This window comes from Osmia bicornis, chromosome 10, assembly GCF_907164935.1.
Source record: "Osmia bicornis bicornis chromosome 10, iOsmBic2.1, whole genome shotgun sequence".
NCBI classification, from domain to species: Eukaryota; Metazoa; Arthropoda; class Insecta; order Hymenoptera; family Megachilidae; genus Osmia; species Osmia bicornis.
The window spans coordinates 5,382,146-5,398,522 of NC_060225.1; the positions used below are offsets into that span (position 1 = coordinate 5,382,146).

At 34.4% G+C, this 16,377-nt stretch overlaps 4 protein-coding genes and 2 long non-coding RNA genes across 10 annotated transcripts; 3 read left to right on the forward strand and 3 right to left on the reverse strand.

Moving 5' to 3' along the window:
• Positions 1-4: 4 nt before the first annotated feature.
• LOC123988195 lies at positions 5-1,124 on the reverse strand. Its single transcript, XR_006829751.1, has 4 exons — positions 994-1,124; positions 455-706; positions 175-271; positions 5-94 (listed from the first exon to the last, which is right to left on the reverse strand). It is a non-coding gene; the product is annotated as an uncharacterized LOC123988195 (long non-coding RNA).
• Positions 1,125-2,317: 1,193 nt separating this feature from the next.
• Positions 2,318-5,343, reverse strand: LOC114877228. The gene is made up of 3 exons (XR_003789533.2): positions 5,274-5,343; positions 2,879-3,075; positions 2,318-2,807 (listed from the first exon to the last, which is right to left on the reverse strand). It is a non-coding gene; the product is annotated as an uncharacterized LOC114877228 (long non-coding RNA).
• LOC114877224 (thioredoxin domain-containing protein 15) lies at positions 3,211-4,695 on the forward strand. The gene is made up of 4 exons (XM_029189521.2): positions 3,211-3,511; positions 3,583-3,797; positions 3,871-4,097; positions 4,172-4,695. The coding sequence occupies exons 1-4, from the start codon at positions 3,466-3,468 to the stop codon at positions 4,524-4,526; spliced, it is 843 nt and encodes a 280-aa protein (XP_029045354.1). The 5' UTR covers positions 3,211-3,465; the 3' UTR covers positions 4,527-4,695.
• LOC114877218 (zinc finger protein 329-like) lies at positions 5,067-8,953 on the forward strand. Of its 2 annotated transcripts, none has more exons than XM_029189508.2 (7): positions 5,067-5,762; positions 5,840-5,942; positions 6,010-6,323; positions 6,404-6,775; positions 6,843-7,197; positions 7,279-7,583; positions 7,661-8,953. In XM_029189508.2, exons 1-7 carry the CDS (start codon positions 5,508-5,510, stop codon positions 8,210-8,212), a joined length of 2,256 nt encoding a protein of 751 aa, XP_029045341.1. In that variant the 5' UTR covers positions 5,067-5,507; the 3' UTR covers positions 8,213-8,953. The 2 variants fall into 2 exon arrangements, with proteins under 2 accessions (XP_029045341.1, XP_029045340.1); XM_029189507.2 differs by having other exon boundaries at positions 5,068-5,771.
• LOC114877226 (somatostatin receptor type 2) lies at positions 8,953-10,962 on the forward strand. Its single transcript, XM_046287492.1, has 3 exons — positions 8,953-10,136; positions 10,218-10,443; positions 10,515-10,962. The coding sequence occupies exons 1-3, from the start codon at positions 9,796-9,798 to the stop codon at positions 10,719-10,721; spliced, it is 774 nt and encodes a 257-aa protein (XP_046143448.1). The 5' UTR covers positions 8,953-9,795; the 3' UTR covers positions 10,722-10,962.
• Positions 10,963-11,143: 181 nt separating this feature from the next.
• On the reverse strand, positions 11,144-16,318 carry LOC114877219 (tyrosine--tRNA ligase, cytoplasmic). Of its 4 annotated transcripts, XM_029189512.2 has the most exons (15): positions 15,946-16,318; positions 15,655-15,879; positions 15,398-15,584; positions 15,190-15,324; positions 14,929-15,124; positions 14,480-14,854; positions 14,301-14,422; positions 14,129-14,232; positions 12,952-13,341; positions 12,619-12,881; positions 12,325-12,540; positions 12,057-12,248; positions 11,713-11,977; positions 11,504-11,645; positions 11,144-11,429 (listed from the first exon to the last, which is right to left on the reverse strand). In XM_029189512.2, exons 1-15 carry the CDS (start codon positions 16,194-16,196, stop codon positions 11,316-11,318), a joined length of 3,177 nt encoding a protein of 1,058 aa, XP_029045345.2. In that variant the 5' UTR covers positions 16,197-16,318; the 3' UTR covers positions 11,144-11,315. The 4 variants fall into 4 exon arrangements, with proteins under 4 accessions (XP_029045345.2, XP_029045344.1, XP_029045342.1 ...); XM_029189511.2 differs by lacking the exons at positions 14,301-14,422; positions 14,480-14,854; positions 14,929-15,124; ... (2 more) ...; positions 15,655-15,879; positions 15,946-16,318 and having other exon boundaries at positions 14,103-14,181; XM_029189509.2 differs by lacking the exons at positions 14,129-14,232; positions 14,301-14,422; positions 14,480-14,854; ... (3 more) ...; positions 15,655-15,879; positions 15,946-16,318 and adding an exon at positions 13,722-13,919.
• Between the last annotated feature and the right edge of the window lie 59 nt (positions 16,319-16,377).

Below are 16,377 nucleotides of genomic sequence, written 5' to 3' on the forward strand. Positions count from 1 at the left end.
TTCTCCTATCTGTTCTGATTACAAATCTCTCCTTTCTCGTTCTTTCCGTGCAAAGATTAAAAATACTACGTGCAAGATGGAATTATTATTCTCACTAAAATTAAAAAGAAATAATGTTAGTTTAAAAGAAGATAAATAATTTAAAGAATATAAAGAATTTGTAAAACCATGTACCTTTCATAAGTGCAGTAAACGATTTAAAAATTTTTTAAAAGTGAAAAATCGTTGTTACGATTTTTTATTAAGAGGCAGCTACCGTGTCCTTATCCTTCTTTATGAAATATTAAATTAGTATAAATTATTAAATATTTACAGCATTAAATTAATTGCTAAAAGAAAATAAAAGTGCGCAACTTTTTCTTAATCCAAAGTAGCGGCAAGAAGAAAGCGCTTCGATTAACATAAACGTGCGATGGTGATAGGCAATTGTAATTTTTTAAATTTTGGTACTCACTGAAAATTCGGTGTTGCGAGTACGATTTTTCCAGAATATGGAAAAGCTAGTATGACGAGTGTTTGTTGATTCCTCCGAAGATGAGAGTGCTTATGTTGCACCTTTGGTGTAAGGCAGATCGAATAACAATGAAAGTGGCTGGATACGCGCGGTAGCTCCTACTCTGGAGTCTTCCTTTCCTTCTTCTTCCGGCGGTGCGTGGAATTCGCTTAAAAGTACTGAGCTTGATCGCAACATCGCTTCAGGTTTGCGCTATAAATCAACGATTTCATAATTTGCAAATGAATCTGTAATAATGATTCTGTAGATAAATCTACGCATTAAGGATGTTTCGAACTTACGAAATAATCCACGAGATACTTTATACTATAAGTATCAGCTGTTTTAAGATTATTTATGAAAATTTATAATGTTAATGTAATTGATGATTTGAATAGTAAATATTTAATATATTATTGAATTAAATTAGAAAAACAATGTTCAAGAAACCTGGCGTTGACAATAGTCGAATAACTACAAAAGTCATTAATTGTAATTACACAATATTATTGTGTATGGCTCTGAAATAGAATTTCCATCCATCCGGGGTAAATTTATACTGGTAATAGAATCGTGGGAGAATTTTAAAACGTGTTTCGCTTGAAATATTTTAGATTTCACTTGAGGACCTCTAAACTCTCGTCTTTCGTCAGTGACTATAGATGTAGAAGACTACATGCCTTTGTTTTCGAGGGCTTATGACTTAAGGGGTCCTAGACACCCCAGATGAGAGTAGATCCGTATGCAGAGAGCACAGCCAGTATGATAATCGTGCCTGTTTTACCCCCAAATCACTGTATCCTCACATCCTCGCATCCCTTAGATCCCTGAATCCCTTACATCCCTGCAACCCTTACATCTCTGCATTCCTTACATCCCTCCATCCCTTACATTACTGCAACCCCTTACATCCCTGCGTCCCTTACATCTCTGCATTCCTTACATCACTGCATTCCTTACATTCCTACATCCCTTACATCCCTACAGCTCTTACATCCTTCCCTACAGCCCTTATATCCCTGAATCCCTTACATCCCTTGATCCCCTATATTCCTGCTTTCTTTATATCCCTGAGCCCTTTACATCCCTGCACCTCTTGTATCCCTGCACCACAGGGAGAAAAATCATGCAAAATTTAGTCCCTTTTCTCGCCGCCAGAGGGCGCTGAGTCGGCATCGAAATTTTAGTTCACATTTTTGCCGCTAGAGGGCCAAAAATTGAGCAAGATTTAGTTCCTTTTTCCAAAACCAGATGGCGCTGATTCGACATCGAAATTTTAGTTCACATTTTTGCCGCTAGAGGGCCAAAAATTGAGCAAGATTTAGTTCCTTTTTCCAAAACCAGATGGCGCTGATTCGACATCGAAATTTTAGTTCACATTTTTGCCGCTAGAGGGCCAAAAATTGAGCAAGATTTAGTTCCTTTTTCCAAAACCAGATGGCGCTGATTCGACATCGAAATTTTAGTTCGCATTTTTGCCGCTAGAGGGCCAAAAATTGAGCAAGATTTAGTTCCTTTTTCCAAAACCAGATGGCGCTGATTCGACATCGAAATTTTAGTTCGCATTTTTGCCGCTAGAGGGCCAAAAATTGAGCAAGATTTAGTTCCTTTTTCCAAAACCAGGTGGCGCTGATTCGACATCGAAATTTTAGTTCACATTTTTGCCGCTAGAGGGCCAAAAATTGAGCAAGATTTAGTTCCTTTTTCCAAAACCAGAGGGCGCTAAATTTATTCGTACTTTAGTTCCTTTTTCTACCGCCAGGGGGCGCTTTTACGCCCTAAGGATGTAAGAGGAGCAGACATTTAAGGGATAGCGAGATGTAAAGGATTGAAGGGTATAAGGAATGTAAAGGTGTAAAGGATAAAGATAAAAGGAGTGTAAGAATTGTGGGAATATAAAGACAGCAAGGGTTAATGGAATGCAGGGATTTAAAAGAAGTAAGGCTATAATGGATGCAGAGATGTAAGAAATGCACGGATATAAAGGAAGCAGACATGTAAGAAGTACGGAGCTATAAGGAACGCAGGGACATAAGGGATGCAGAGATATAAGGGGTGCAAAAATGTAAAGGAATCAGGGATGTAAAGGGTGCACACGGGAGTAATAAAATCAACACGTTCGTCCTCCTAATGAGTTTATTCAATAAGCTAAGAAGATAAATACAGCAAATTAAATGAACGCAGAAAATAAAATATAAATATATGTATGTTTAGCAGATAGATCTGCACCCCTCGGCGGTCGCTATAAGACTGATGCTGTTTCACTTCGTTCTAGGTCGTACGGTTGATAACAGTGCTGCAGTTAACTTTACGGCTATAAATATATATTTTTTTTTTAAACACTGGCGCTAAAGGAGGGAATGGGACCTTATGTACGTATATTACCCTAAAGCCCTCCACGCCTGACACATAGTAGATGGACACATTGGTGCCCATCTGGGGTGCCTAGGATGTGGCTGATACTGGGAGTCGCACCTGGTGCCGGCTTCTAATTGGGGCGTGTGCAAAGGTGTGTAGAGCTCCCGCTCCCGACACCGCGGGCCCTGTCAGCATCACCGGTTTTGGTGGTGAAGCTGTCATATCTAATGTTAACAATTAATAAATGATACAAACAATGTAAATCACAAGGAACCACACGAGTATTAAAAGAGCGACATTAGTGTTCAAGTTGAACGGAGAACAAACTACAGAATAAATCGATTTGCGAGATACGCGATCGACGCGACCTCGAACAATCGATTATAGCAATTACAGTGAATCTTTGTTTCTTCAATATATAGAGAATGAAAATAAAAATAATGCTTAAATTCGTTTGTCACAGGTGTCATACTGCCAATTACTTTTTAATTATGACTGTTCGTTAAATATCGTGCGTTTACGCAAAATCGTTTAAATTACTTGTGAATTTAATACGCTTATTCCACATTTTTGAACGGAAACTTGTATACACATTTTTAGGTTATATACATAAAATGTATGTTTCTAGGAGGAATTTGTGTTTATTTATCATAATTTTAGGTAAGGCATTAATGTTTTTTGTTGTGCATTAATAATACTACACAAGAATTCACCCTATTTTATCCATTTAGTTCAAATGATAAATGTCCTCGGACGAATGGATGTTTGTGAAAGAATACAAGCAGTTCCTTTTAAAAACGCCGAACAAGGGACTGAGCTTGATTTACCAGAGGGAAGAGTCAAAGAGGAAAATAAAACTATCGAATCAAATGTGACAGTAAATAATTCTACCTCTAATGTGACCAAAGTCAATTGTTTGATGGACACAGTCTATGGACCAGTAGAAGTAGGATATTCAGATATTTAGATAATTAATTAATGAACTATATAAAATCAGTTACAAACACTTATTATTGCAGATTGTCAATGCAACCAGATTAATGAAATTATTGATCTTAGAACCTGGGCCATCAAATAGAAGTAGAAATGACAAAGAAGGTAGAATGCTACCAGGAACATGTGTAATAGTATTATTTTATGCAAGATGGTGTATATTTAGCAGTCAGGCTGCACCACACTTTAATGCACTACCACGTTCATTTCCACATATCAAAGCAGTAGCAATTGATGCTATTAAATATCAAAAGTAATACTATAAAATACATTTATTTATCTTATTATCTTAAGCGATATAACCATATATATTTTTTTTATTTTCAGCTTCAATGCTCAGTATGGAATTGTAGGAGTTCCAACATTAATGCTTGTTCACAATGGGAAACCAGTAGCAAAATTTAATGATACCGTCTATACACTAGAATCTTTTGCAAGATTTATAACCCACATAACTAATTTACAACCAAATGGATCATTATATGTTACATCTTTGGATTTTCTTGGTCCTGTTTCCAGTACACCTTCTAATGAAACTGACTATTGTCTAGTCCTTTCATGGGTCTTCATTGCTGCCTGTGGATTATACTTTACATCACAGAGTAGATGGTGGCAGCAGTTTATAGAATTAGTTCAAAATACATGGCGTGAAAGCAATGCTCAACATGAACATGCTGATTGAAGCGTTAAAAGAAACTTGATATTTCATGTGCGAAAGCATGGTATGAAATGACTCATGGTATTACAAAACTATTAAGTTGTGTGATAATATTTGTGGTAACTGTTAATTAAGACGATGTAAATATATGTATGTTGACAAATAAGTAATATATATTATTATTTGAAAAGTCGTTCCTTCATATTTTATTTTTTAACCCTTTTATAACGAATTTGATGCAATTTTAAAATAAAATCTGATAATTAATTGATGTGACAATAAAAATTGATCTATTATGGAGCATACTTCAGACAAATGCTTTTGAATTGCGGGAAGTTTTGCAGTTGTGAAGTTTGTTCAAACAAAATCTCAGCATAACGCGCGCCTTTTGTCAATTGAGCATCTAATTTGTTTCTAACTGTTGTCAAGCCGCATCGGTCCACATATCGTAATACAAGATAATTAAACACGTTCATAAAAAGAGGTAAGATAAAGTCGTGATAATTGATATCGTAATAAAATAATCATTGAATTGAAAATGATACAGCCCGAATATGACTTCGATAGTTATATAGCAAAACTCGCATGTAATGGCCGACTTCGCGATTCACTTATCACATCCCTAACTTCATGATTGTTGTGTGCGGCATTTGTTTGCGCTGAAGTTCGTCTCTAATGAGTTTTGTTATTGCATTTATTACAAGAAGGTGCTGTTTAATTTAGTGTAACATAATTGGTTACAAATAAGTAGACGTTCTTTGAAAAACTCACCTCCTCGGACGAAACAATATGACATTGTTCAGTATCCAGACGCGTTTAGACCATTTCACTCATTTTTGTAATTCATCATCAGGTTAGGTTCTCATCGGAAAGCCGGTTCCGTTTTCGAATTAAGATTAGAATAGGCGAACGTAACAAAATCAAATTAGGTTAATAATAAAATATAGGGTCAAGTTAAAGTCACCGAAGACCCTTTACGAGGTCAGCGTGAAAATCAAAAAGATAATGGGATCGTTGAACCTTGTTTGCCCGATGTGCTGTGGCGAAACGTTTAACAATCCACAGTCGTTAAAGTACCATTTATTAAGCATGACGGACAACCTATACTGTCCTGGTTGTTCGCAGCGATCCGACTCGGTAATGGCACTCATTCAGCATTTGGATCGGTGTGGACAGAGTGTTGAATCGGATGATGTACCATCTGAGCCCAAGCATGAACCTGAACAAGAGGCTCAACAGGAGTCTGAACCAGACACAGAGGTGCTAATGGTTGGCATCACCCACAAATTCATCTACTGATATTTATTTTTGTCTTTGTTTAATAATTTTAATTTTAGGATGCAAATGTTGAGGGGATAGATCAAAGCTTCCTAGCAACTGTAAATGACAGTGGAATCATGATAGTTGGAGGGCCTCAAACTATACAAGTTGACGAAAATGGTGTGTAAAAATTCTAATGTAACATGTATCAATTTTATTTATTTGACTATTCTAACAAACATATCAGGAGATATCAAAGTCGTAGAAAAGATGGAGACTGAAGAGGCAGAGATGGAGCAAAATCCTTTGGAATTTAAAATGACAGAAAAAGTTCCTATTAGCAAAGCAGAAGAAAAACCTTTGTCCCAAAACCAACTAGTTACAATTTCCACTTCAAAAACAGATGATAAATGCAGCAATAAAAATGTAATTACTATTTTACCTGATGGCTCTGAACTGCTTGGTGGTGACACCGATGCTCTGATAAATATGGATCACATAAATGATGTAGGTGAATTAGACGAAGATGGGCTTTTACATGTGAAGCAAGAACTTTGCGAGGTATAAATCTAAAAAAAATTATTTCATTTTAATTATAGCTAAAATTGTAATCGCTATAGCAATGTACTTAACTTTTGTAGATAGAACCGGAAGCAGTTTACAGTTGCACTAGTTGTGACATGAGTTTCAATTCTGTTGTGGAACATATAAAACAGTTTCACGACGGACAAGAAGTATTACTTGAAATAGCTGATCAGTTAGATGATATACCAGCTGTACCTGCAGCTAGTACCTTACCTTCAGAATCAGGAGGAAGCATGGTTAATACTCGCCAGAGACAGAGTATGAATACACTTCGTACAGAAGAATGCGTAGACAGTGAAGGAAGATTGTATACAAGGAAAGTAGTACAAATAGAAAGGTTCTGGGATAGAAGTCCGGCTCAAACATCGCTTCAATCGGCCAAGGCACCAATGATTGAAAAATTTTTTTCCAATGTGGAAGGAGTAAAGGTATGAAGAATTATCTGCTCTGTAAAAAAAATGATAGTAACAATTAATTTGTGATCATTGATCATAGGTACGTGAAAAGAGATTGGAAGCAACTCCAGTGAGAATGTATAGATGTAATCAGTGCCTTCAGCAGTTCTCGAAATTAGGAAATTTTCGAGTACACGCGTGTCTCCATGGCAATAATCGTTGCGACAGTTGTGATCAAACATTTGCAACACCCAAAGCGTTGCAACTACACGCGAAGGTACACGAGGGTGAACCTGATCCAAATCAAAAAACTTTCATATGTGAAACCTGTGGTACGGAGTTTTGTTCGCATAAAAGTTTGCGTTTGCATTCTCGAATGCACGCTCCGGTGAGAGCAAGACACGTTGACGCACCTGAAGGGACGCCTAGTGGAACATTTACATGCCCCGAGTGTGGTACTATTTTATATAATTCATTTTTTTTCATTCTTACATTCCAAGAAGATTTACATTTAATTACATGTTCTCCATTCATAGGTAAAACATTAGCGGAATCGTATAAAGAGGCGCATATGGCATTGCACTCCGGTGATTCTGTAACTTGCACAGTTTGCAATAGAAAATTTGATTCTGCTGATAGTTTAGCAATGCATGCTGCGGTACACACGGAACTTAGCCAACCTCATTCGCCAACACCACCTGCCATGGACACTGCAGGTAGTGAACCTTCAGAAAATCAGAAACCGTATCAATGCCAGCATTGTGGTCGAAGATTTACAAGACCTCACGAGAAAGTAAAACATGAACGTATTCATACAGGGGAGAAACCGCATGCCTGCGAGGTAAATATAATTTGATAAAAATATTAATACTATTATGAGAAGTCTAATTTTTATTAAGAAACCATTTTGTGTAATAGGTTTGCGGTAAAACTTTCCGTGTATCTTACTGTTTGACGTTACACATGAGAACCCACACCGGCGTCAGACCGTACGGATGTCAACATTGCGGCAAAAGATTTAAAGCTTCTTCGGTGTATAATCATCACTTACTTACGCATGGAGAAGAACGCGCGTACACGTGCCCGTATTGCCCGAAAACATTTAAAACACGCGTTCAACTTGCGGGACACAAGAACAGCCACACTAAACCATTTCGTTGCACCGAATGTTCCCGGCCATTTGCTTCATTATATGCTGCGCGTGCTCATATACAAACGCATAAAAAGGACAACAATTTAAAGTTCAGTTGTTATATATGCGGTGCATCATATGGTAGAGCGTTCGCATTAAAAGATCATTTGAAACAACATGGTCAGGATGTGCTAGCTCCACCTGAGCCAGCGAGGGAAGAGGAAATTCCAGAAGGAGAAGAGTTTTTACTAGCTGAAGAAGAAGTTGAAGATGACGAGTTGGTTATACCATCGCCTTTACCCGTTGCACAATCCTCAGAAGCTGACGACACGGAATGAGACTATAAAAGCTAGTCAAATGTTTGTTATAAATTATACTTCAATATTGTTCACCCCGACGGGAAAAAAAAGATAACGGATAGGCTTCTATTTTATGTAGTGTTCAAAGACTATCTGCAAAAGTTTCTATTCATGCATTGAATAGTAAGAAATTTTAGTTTTTACGGACAAATAATATTCTGATAAGAACTGCTGCTGTGACTAGAAATGATAGTATTTGTTTGTAAATAACTTATTATAAATTTTGTATGTCCTCATCGGTAATGTGTGGATAGGTAATATTACGTACGAATAGCAATTGTATTATGATAGACTGGTTTTACCGTGTTTGTTTAATATATTGAAGTAAACAGTCTATATTATTTAATTCATCAACTATTTTAACAATTGAGTTTCTGTTGTTGATCACAACTATGTTGTAATTTTTCATCATTCGACCCTTCCTAATGTCTTATTTCTCAGTTTTTATTTATTTAATGATACCATAAAGAAATGAGTGAAAACGGATTTCAAGATATTTTATTTCACCGATAAAAAAGCACAAATCTAACGAAAAAGAAAAATTACTTTTAATATTAAGTTCTAATAATGTTATAACTTATAATAAAACAATGTAGATTGATTGGTATAAGCTGGTTTGTAAACAAAATCGATAATTTTAGTTATTTTTATCGGTTTAAGAAATTAATATTTGTTGCTATTAATATTGAAATAGAACTATTTGCAAATTTAAACTTAAAACCATATCTTTTATATATTTCCCATATATTAAAGAAAGGCTATATTTTATTCTTTAATAATTAAATAAATACAGTATTTACTTGAATTATTCAGAATATGACTGATTAGAAAATAATCTATCAAGTACAAATTACATACATAGTACAATAGAACAGCTATAAAAACTGTTCTATATAAATATTTCTATTTAATTGTGTCAAATTCATATACCTGTACATAAGGAAAACAAAATTTATAAAAAAAGATCGCACAATGTACAAGATATACCATATGCGTTGTACAAAACTTGTGTGTGCTCATATGTACACATTTACAACCAAATAAAATGCAACTAAATATTCAAATTTTATTTAAATAATTCAAATCCATCATAATCGATTGCAAAAGAATGAAATACTTTCGTACGAATTTTCGTCCAGAATTTAACAATGTCTTGTATTTTAAATCTTTCTAAAGAGCAGAGCAAACAGACTTGCTCTTAATGCTAATGTACCATCTGTTTTACCTAGATTAAGCTTTTTCAATTTCTATTAAGCCTACAGTATACCATCAGAATTCATGTCGTTCTCACAGAAAGGATTGAAACAAAAAATATGAATTTTTTTAATTTAATGAATAAAAGTATTGCTATAAACGTGCAACGCAACGACCATGTAGAAAACAATTACGGATTCATAGCTGCTAATGTTAAAGTATGATTCTGTGTTTAAAAAAAAAACAATTACACTGCTACATTTATTATCCACGTAACTGACAAATCTATGAATTCTTAGTTGGAGAATATCGACACCCGCAAGCATCTATTTCCTTCAGAAATTTGGGAAATAAGACCTACGTGGGAAATGATTGGAAAAATTATCAGTGTCTTACCAATTATCATAATCGGTTCTCTGGCCAATGGTGGATTAATTTATGTGATATTCAAAGAAAAATCTCTGCAGACCACGACGAATCTCTTGATTGTGAATATGTGTATAGCGGATTTAGGTGCTTGTTTAATATGCCCATGGATATTTCTCTGCACTGATCTATTCCAGAACTATATTTTGGGAAATATCGGTTGTCGATTGGATGGGTCGGTGGTGCATGCTTTAACGCTAGTAGCCGTTTTCAATTTTGGTGCAATCAGTTATGACCGTGTTTCTGCGATTGTCTTCAACAGCTCTGGAAAATTAACAAGGAGGTGATATTATCAAACATTAAGGAGACTCAAATTTTACACAAAAAATGAATACACATCTTTACTCTTTTGTTTTTGTTGAAGGACGACACATATTCTGCTATTTGCTACCTGGATTTCTGCAATAATTATCGCACTTCCTTTAGTCCATTTTCGACATTATCACGAAAGACAATGGAAAAATTATTTGGAAACCTACTGTACTGAGGATACCGCGCTTGTCTATCCATATTGGCACGTTTTTGCGGGTTTGAGCGTTTGGGCACCATTGATCATTATAGCAATTTGTTACTCAGCCATCCTTATTAAAGTATTGCTTTAAATTTACTCAAGTGTAATGTAAAAATATAATACTGTAACTTTATATGTCATGTGTTACAGTTAGATCGTTATGAATCACAGGCTTTGAGAAGTAAATATCCTATCGTGATGAAATATAAAGGAAAAGTAGCTCAAATATTGGCACTTATAGTTTTAGTATTTATTATATGCCGTATACCATTTACCGCGTTAGTAATTCAACGGGCACAATTATATAAAAAAACTCATAAAACAGGACAAGCTGAAACTATGTATCCACTGTGGTAAACATTTTTGATTAAATACATCAGTAAAAGATTACCTCACAGGATAATATGTAAATAAAATAATTCGTATTACAGGTATATTAGCAGATATCTGGTACTGTGTAATGCAGCAATAAACCCTTTGTTATATGGTTGCAGCAGTAGTTCTTTGAAAAAAGAATTAACATTGTGTCCTGCTACATCCTGGCTCTTTCGTAAGAAAAAACAACAAGGATCAAAACCATCTAGGATTTCACAATTAAAACCAGAGCATTTTCATTGTTTAAGACCGCGATCTCCTTGTTCACCAATGGATAGTAACGCAAGAAATACAATACCAAATATTTCATCAACTATTGTACCAACAAATTTAAATTGATATTGTAGCTACAATTTAATAATCACTGCATACATGTTATAAATTCAATAAAGGTTGGACGAATATCGTGTAAAATTTCTTGCATAAATGCATTTCTTCTATCTATTTCTGTGTCGTACACGTACAGTTGAAAAATACAAAATTGCAATGCAAATAATAAAATAAAACGGAAATGGCAGTTTTAAATATCAAGCATTCCTTGGTTCAATCAAGATTTGATCGAATATCTGAAGCATATTATTTAATTGCCACGTTCTTAAGACTGTCAGTAATAATTTTCCCACCACTTGAAGTGAGCAACAGATTCCCACACCAAGATGCTTCTCCACTACCATTTACTACAAGATCGACCTGTATGAAAAATTTTAATAAATGACGAACGCGTAATCATTTTTGTTTCGTTATATAAAACACAATAAACATACCTGTAACTTTTCCCACACTTTCTTCTTTGGATTCAATATATCATCCGGTGTTCCGTCTTCGTATCCGTCCACGAGAACTTTATCGCCTGGTTTACTATTCGAAGGAGGTCTCAAAGGTTCAACTCGCCTCGTAGGTTCATCTCTATTTGAATTGTAAATACATTACCAAAGAGAATTGTATGATATAAGAAAACGTAATTAAAACATACACCGATGCACATAAAACCATTCCGTGAGATTGGATGCCTCTGAGTGTTGCTGGTTTCAAGTTAGCAAGAATCACTACCATTCTGTCTTTCATTTCTTCTAATGGTACATAATTCACAAGCCCACTGACTATTGTACGAGGTCCACTAGGGTCTCCGACATCTATCTTCTCCACGTAAAGTGAATCAGCATCAGGATGCTTTGATACTTCAACTATTTGTCCAACTCTGATGTCTAATCTAGCTGGTGATAATACCTCCAGAACTTCTAAATATTTAACACAAATTATACATTATTATAAGAAAGTACACTGTATTTAATTGTTATCTTGTGAATCAAATATTACTTGGCTTTTGTGCAGGATATGCTTTACTAGCCAAAGTTTTCAGTTTTGGATCTGCTTCAAACTCTTTTCTAATTGGATCCAAAAGTTGATTAATATAAATTTCAACTGCATTCTTCAGATCTCCAGGATGTATTTCTTCCTTAGCAAATGCATTTTCCAAGTCCTCATAGTTATGAAATGATACATCCCCACCTGTAAATATATATTCCTTGTTAGTAAAAACTTACATGGAGATAAATTAAAGAAAAGTATTAAAATTTACACATACCAAATTCAGCAGCTCTATGTACATTAAAACATTTCCCTTCTTTTAATAATGGATATATCACATGTTTAGCAAATGAAAGAACTCCATTGTCTGTTATATTACCAGGTTCACAGAATGCCTTTTTCAATTTCTTTTTAACTGCAGCAGCATTGTCTAAAAGATCAATCTTAGAGTCTTCTTCAGAAGAAGACATTTTTGATCCTGCCAATCCAGGAACTAAAATAAAAATTTGTGTTGCATCATTCTGTCTCTAAAGGATGTTTTATACCTAATATCTTTACACTGTGTACATACTCATGGGATTCATTAAATGGATACGTTTTTCATACCCAAGCATTGGTAAATATTTTTCAGAGAAAGTGAATATTTTTCTTTGGTCTACACCACCAAACTGGGCATCAATTTTAAGATACTGCTCGTCCAAAGCTTGCAATCCTGGATACAGAAGTCCAGAAAGCAAAGGATTTGCAACCTGTTTAACTACTTCAGCACCTGCTTTCTTGGCATCATGCTCAGTAACTATAGAAGTTAAGCGATATACATCTAATGTATACTCTCTGAAATAAGAAAAAGTTTTCACAGTCTACATTTTTACAATTGTTTCCTTATTTACAGGTAATTACTTACTTAGATAATTGATAATCTGTTCCCTTAACAAACTTTAATTTATCCAAAGGTACATCTATAGATTTAAGCATCGCTTTAATAACTGTCTCATAGTATTGAGTACGAAGTTCTAAAAGTTCCCAAGGTGCTTTCATATTATCCAAATAAGCATGAAGATCAGCGAACAATATTGTAACTTCTGATCCAGCTCTCAAGAAGTCTGCTATTTTGGACATTGGTGTAAAATATCCAATGTGTGGTTTACCAGTTGTAGCAGTACCCCAATAAAGCTTGAGGTCTCGTTCTTTTAAAACACTTTTGAGTTTTTCATCACCCAGCCATTCAGCCAAATTTCTAGTGATGAGTTCATACTTTTCTTCCCACTTCAATTCAACCATGTCGGTTTTTATTCTATACAAAGGACAATGAATCATATTTTTAAAATATAACAATGTAACAGATTATACAATTAATTCTTTAAACAAAATGAGACACGTGTACCTATACACTCGTCACGTGTATGACCAGTCACGTCAAAAATTTATAAACTTAACCTATCAATATTTCGTTTAAACCTCAATTCAGTAACTGATATTACATATTTCTTTAATGAATAAAATTACGTGCAATTACAAGAACAAATAAGATAATATTAACATAAAATGATTAAGAACATGCAGCTGTCTATAATGAATCGATTTCAAATGATTTCAAATTAAAATAATAAGAACATTCAATTAAATAGTTACTTAAGATTATGTATATATTTTAATATTGAAATTTAATTTTACATTGCACAGCTTCTTTTCAAAATCCGAAGCGTCGAAACTTGTAAAACCGAAAACAGCTGGGAAGCCGCACGCATATGTATAAATGACAATGACGGTAACCGATAAGGACGAATGCAATCCGTAGAGATATGATTTAAATCACAATTCTGTGAAACAGTTATAAACATGCTGTAACAATTTGTTTAACATTTCAATTTCTTTTACTGTCATCCTTTCTCTTCATGTTCTTATTAGCAACGAAGGATTCAGAACGTCCTTGCTGCTTAGTACCGGTTGTTTTATTAATCACACTATTCAATGTCAGTTGTACAATATCCTGATATCTTTCCTTTGCAACCTTTTCTAATCTTTTATAAAAAGTCGACGTCGGAGAGAACATACGTTTAAAATCGCGACGAGACAGCCGCAACAATTCGCATATTTCTAAAGCAATTACAGATACTATTCTCTTTCGATCCGGAAAAATTAAAGAAGCTTCGCCAAAGTATCCTCCGTCTTTCTCGTGAGATACCTTGAAAATGAAAAATTACATTTATCCTTTTCATCATCGCATATAATAATCAAATAAATTTTACATACTTCTATACCATCAAACGTAATAAGTGCAACAGTACCGCTAACTACAAAGAACATACAATCGCCTTCGGTGTCGCACTTATAAATAATATCTTCATTAAGATAAATGACTGGTTTCAAAACTCCTGCAAATATTCCTGTTGATAAAATGAAATCAGAAAGGCTATTTTTCTACATCTTACCCATCAAACTTCCAATAACATTACGTGGCAAATAATGCAAAATAGTAGCTGTATCTAATAATCCACGGCTACTATGAATTATGATTTCTTGGTTTAAATGGTCTAAACAAAACAATGGAGAATTACACAGGATAAATGAAAATTGTTTATAGAATATGTAGTTTGTTATGTATTGACTATTACTTGACAAAGTGCCAGATATTGCATTTTCTTTGAAATAACTTCCTTGAAAACGAAACTCATAATATTCGATTAGCTTACGCTTAAGCTTTTCTGGCAGCTTTTTCTCACGGATGTATTCTTTTACCTGGTGCATAATTCTTTGATACTTTAATTCCGGTTCTACCGCTGATTCAACCAATTGCAATACTATAACTGTAATATATACCATACAATTATATAAAATATTCTTTTAACGCTCGCAATAAATTATACAGTAAATGAATTACCCATTAAATAAATTACATATCCTTTTCCTATTAACAATAATATACAACGTATTACGGTGTCAGATTTACCCAATGTATCAAACTCGATAAAACATGAGCCGAAAAAATTACTCATGCCGATATGAAAATAAATTAAATATATCTCTGCATCAGACCTCTCAAATAATCTGTTAGTCAAATAATACATTTCTGCTCCCTGAAATGATTATAATCGCATTGCATCTTATATTGAACAATAAAGTTGAACAAACATGAATGTACCTGTATGGTTCTTCCGCTTACGTGTAAAACAAGAAACGGAAACATATGGCTTATACAGCTACACCAATGAAACGTTAACATTGTCAGAAGAACCAACCAAATAGTCTTTTCTTCAGCATGAGAAATTGTGAAATTCTAAAAAAGAAAAGTAACGAAGATTCTCTTACTTTTCTACTGATATTTTCAAAAATTCCTAGCTATCTCTTACCGCGATTAGTTGTCCAATGTAAAAACGTAATGTATAAATACGTAGAATCTTCAGAACCGGCAAAAATTCAGGAATCAGAAGGATAGAATTTGAATTAGGACCTGGAGTTAGTATATCATAATCATAAAACCACGTATATGGAATTGAGGATATAAAATCAACTAAGAAAAATCCTTTTATATAGTGCCTGGATGAAAATGAATATTTTAGATATTGGGATTAATTATAAATAAAGGATGAAGAAATAAATAAATTACCGCGTTATCAAAAAGGGATCTAAGAAGATTTCATGACCGTCTGGTGAACTGAATCCAGTCAGGAAGTTTAGAACAATGTCGACTATGCAAATTATGTATGCAGGATATACAGGAGTCCAACTTTCTGCGTCAGCATTTTTAGCTACTCTATGAAAGGCCAGAATGTACGGTATTGATATGAAGGTGTACAGAAAAATCAACGTCATTAAAAGATCCCAGTAATATCTGCAAGAATGAATACATATAACTTTAATTTATGATTAAGACTATTTTACTATGGAGGTGGATTACCTTAAACTACTACAGGGATGTATTACCCACCAAAATGAAGAACGGCCATGTCTCCTTTTTTCAAAAGCAATCGCCGCATAACTACGTAAAAAGTTTCGTGTTAACGGATGGTTCACAGACACGAGAAAAAGTTTCTGAAAATTCCTCTTCCAGTGAACGTAAAATTTCGCATTTGGCGGTAATTTCGGCAAATTACTATTAGATGTCTTCGGTAGCTCACAGATATGAATATCCAATTGTCTTCTCCTCATTTTTCTTCTTGTATAGATTTCAGCATAACTTTATAAACAAGCTATATTTTAAAATTGAACTGCAATTAAAAGATGCCAACTTCTCTTTGTTGAATTACAAAAGTTAGTTGTAATGTCGAGCGAAAAAGAAATTTCCTGTAAATTATTTGATATAGACAAGTGGATCCCTGGATTTCTAATT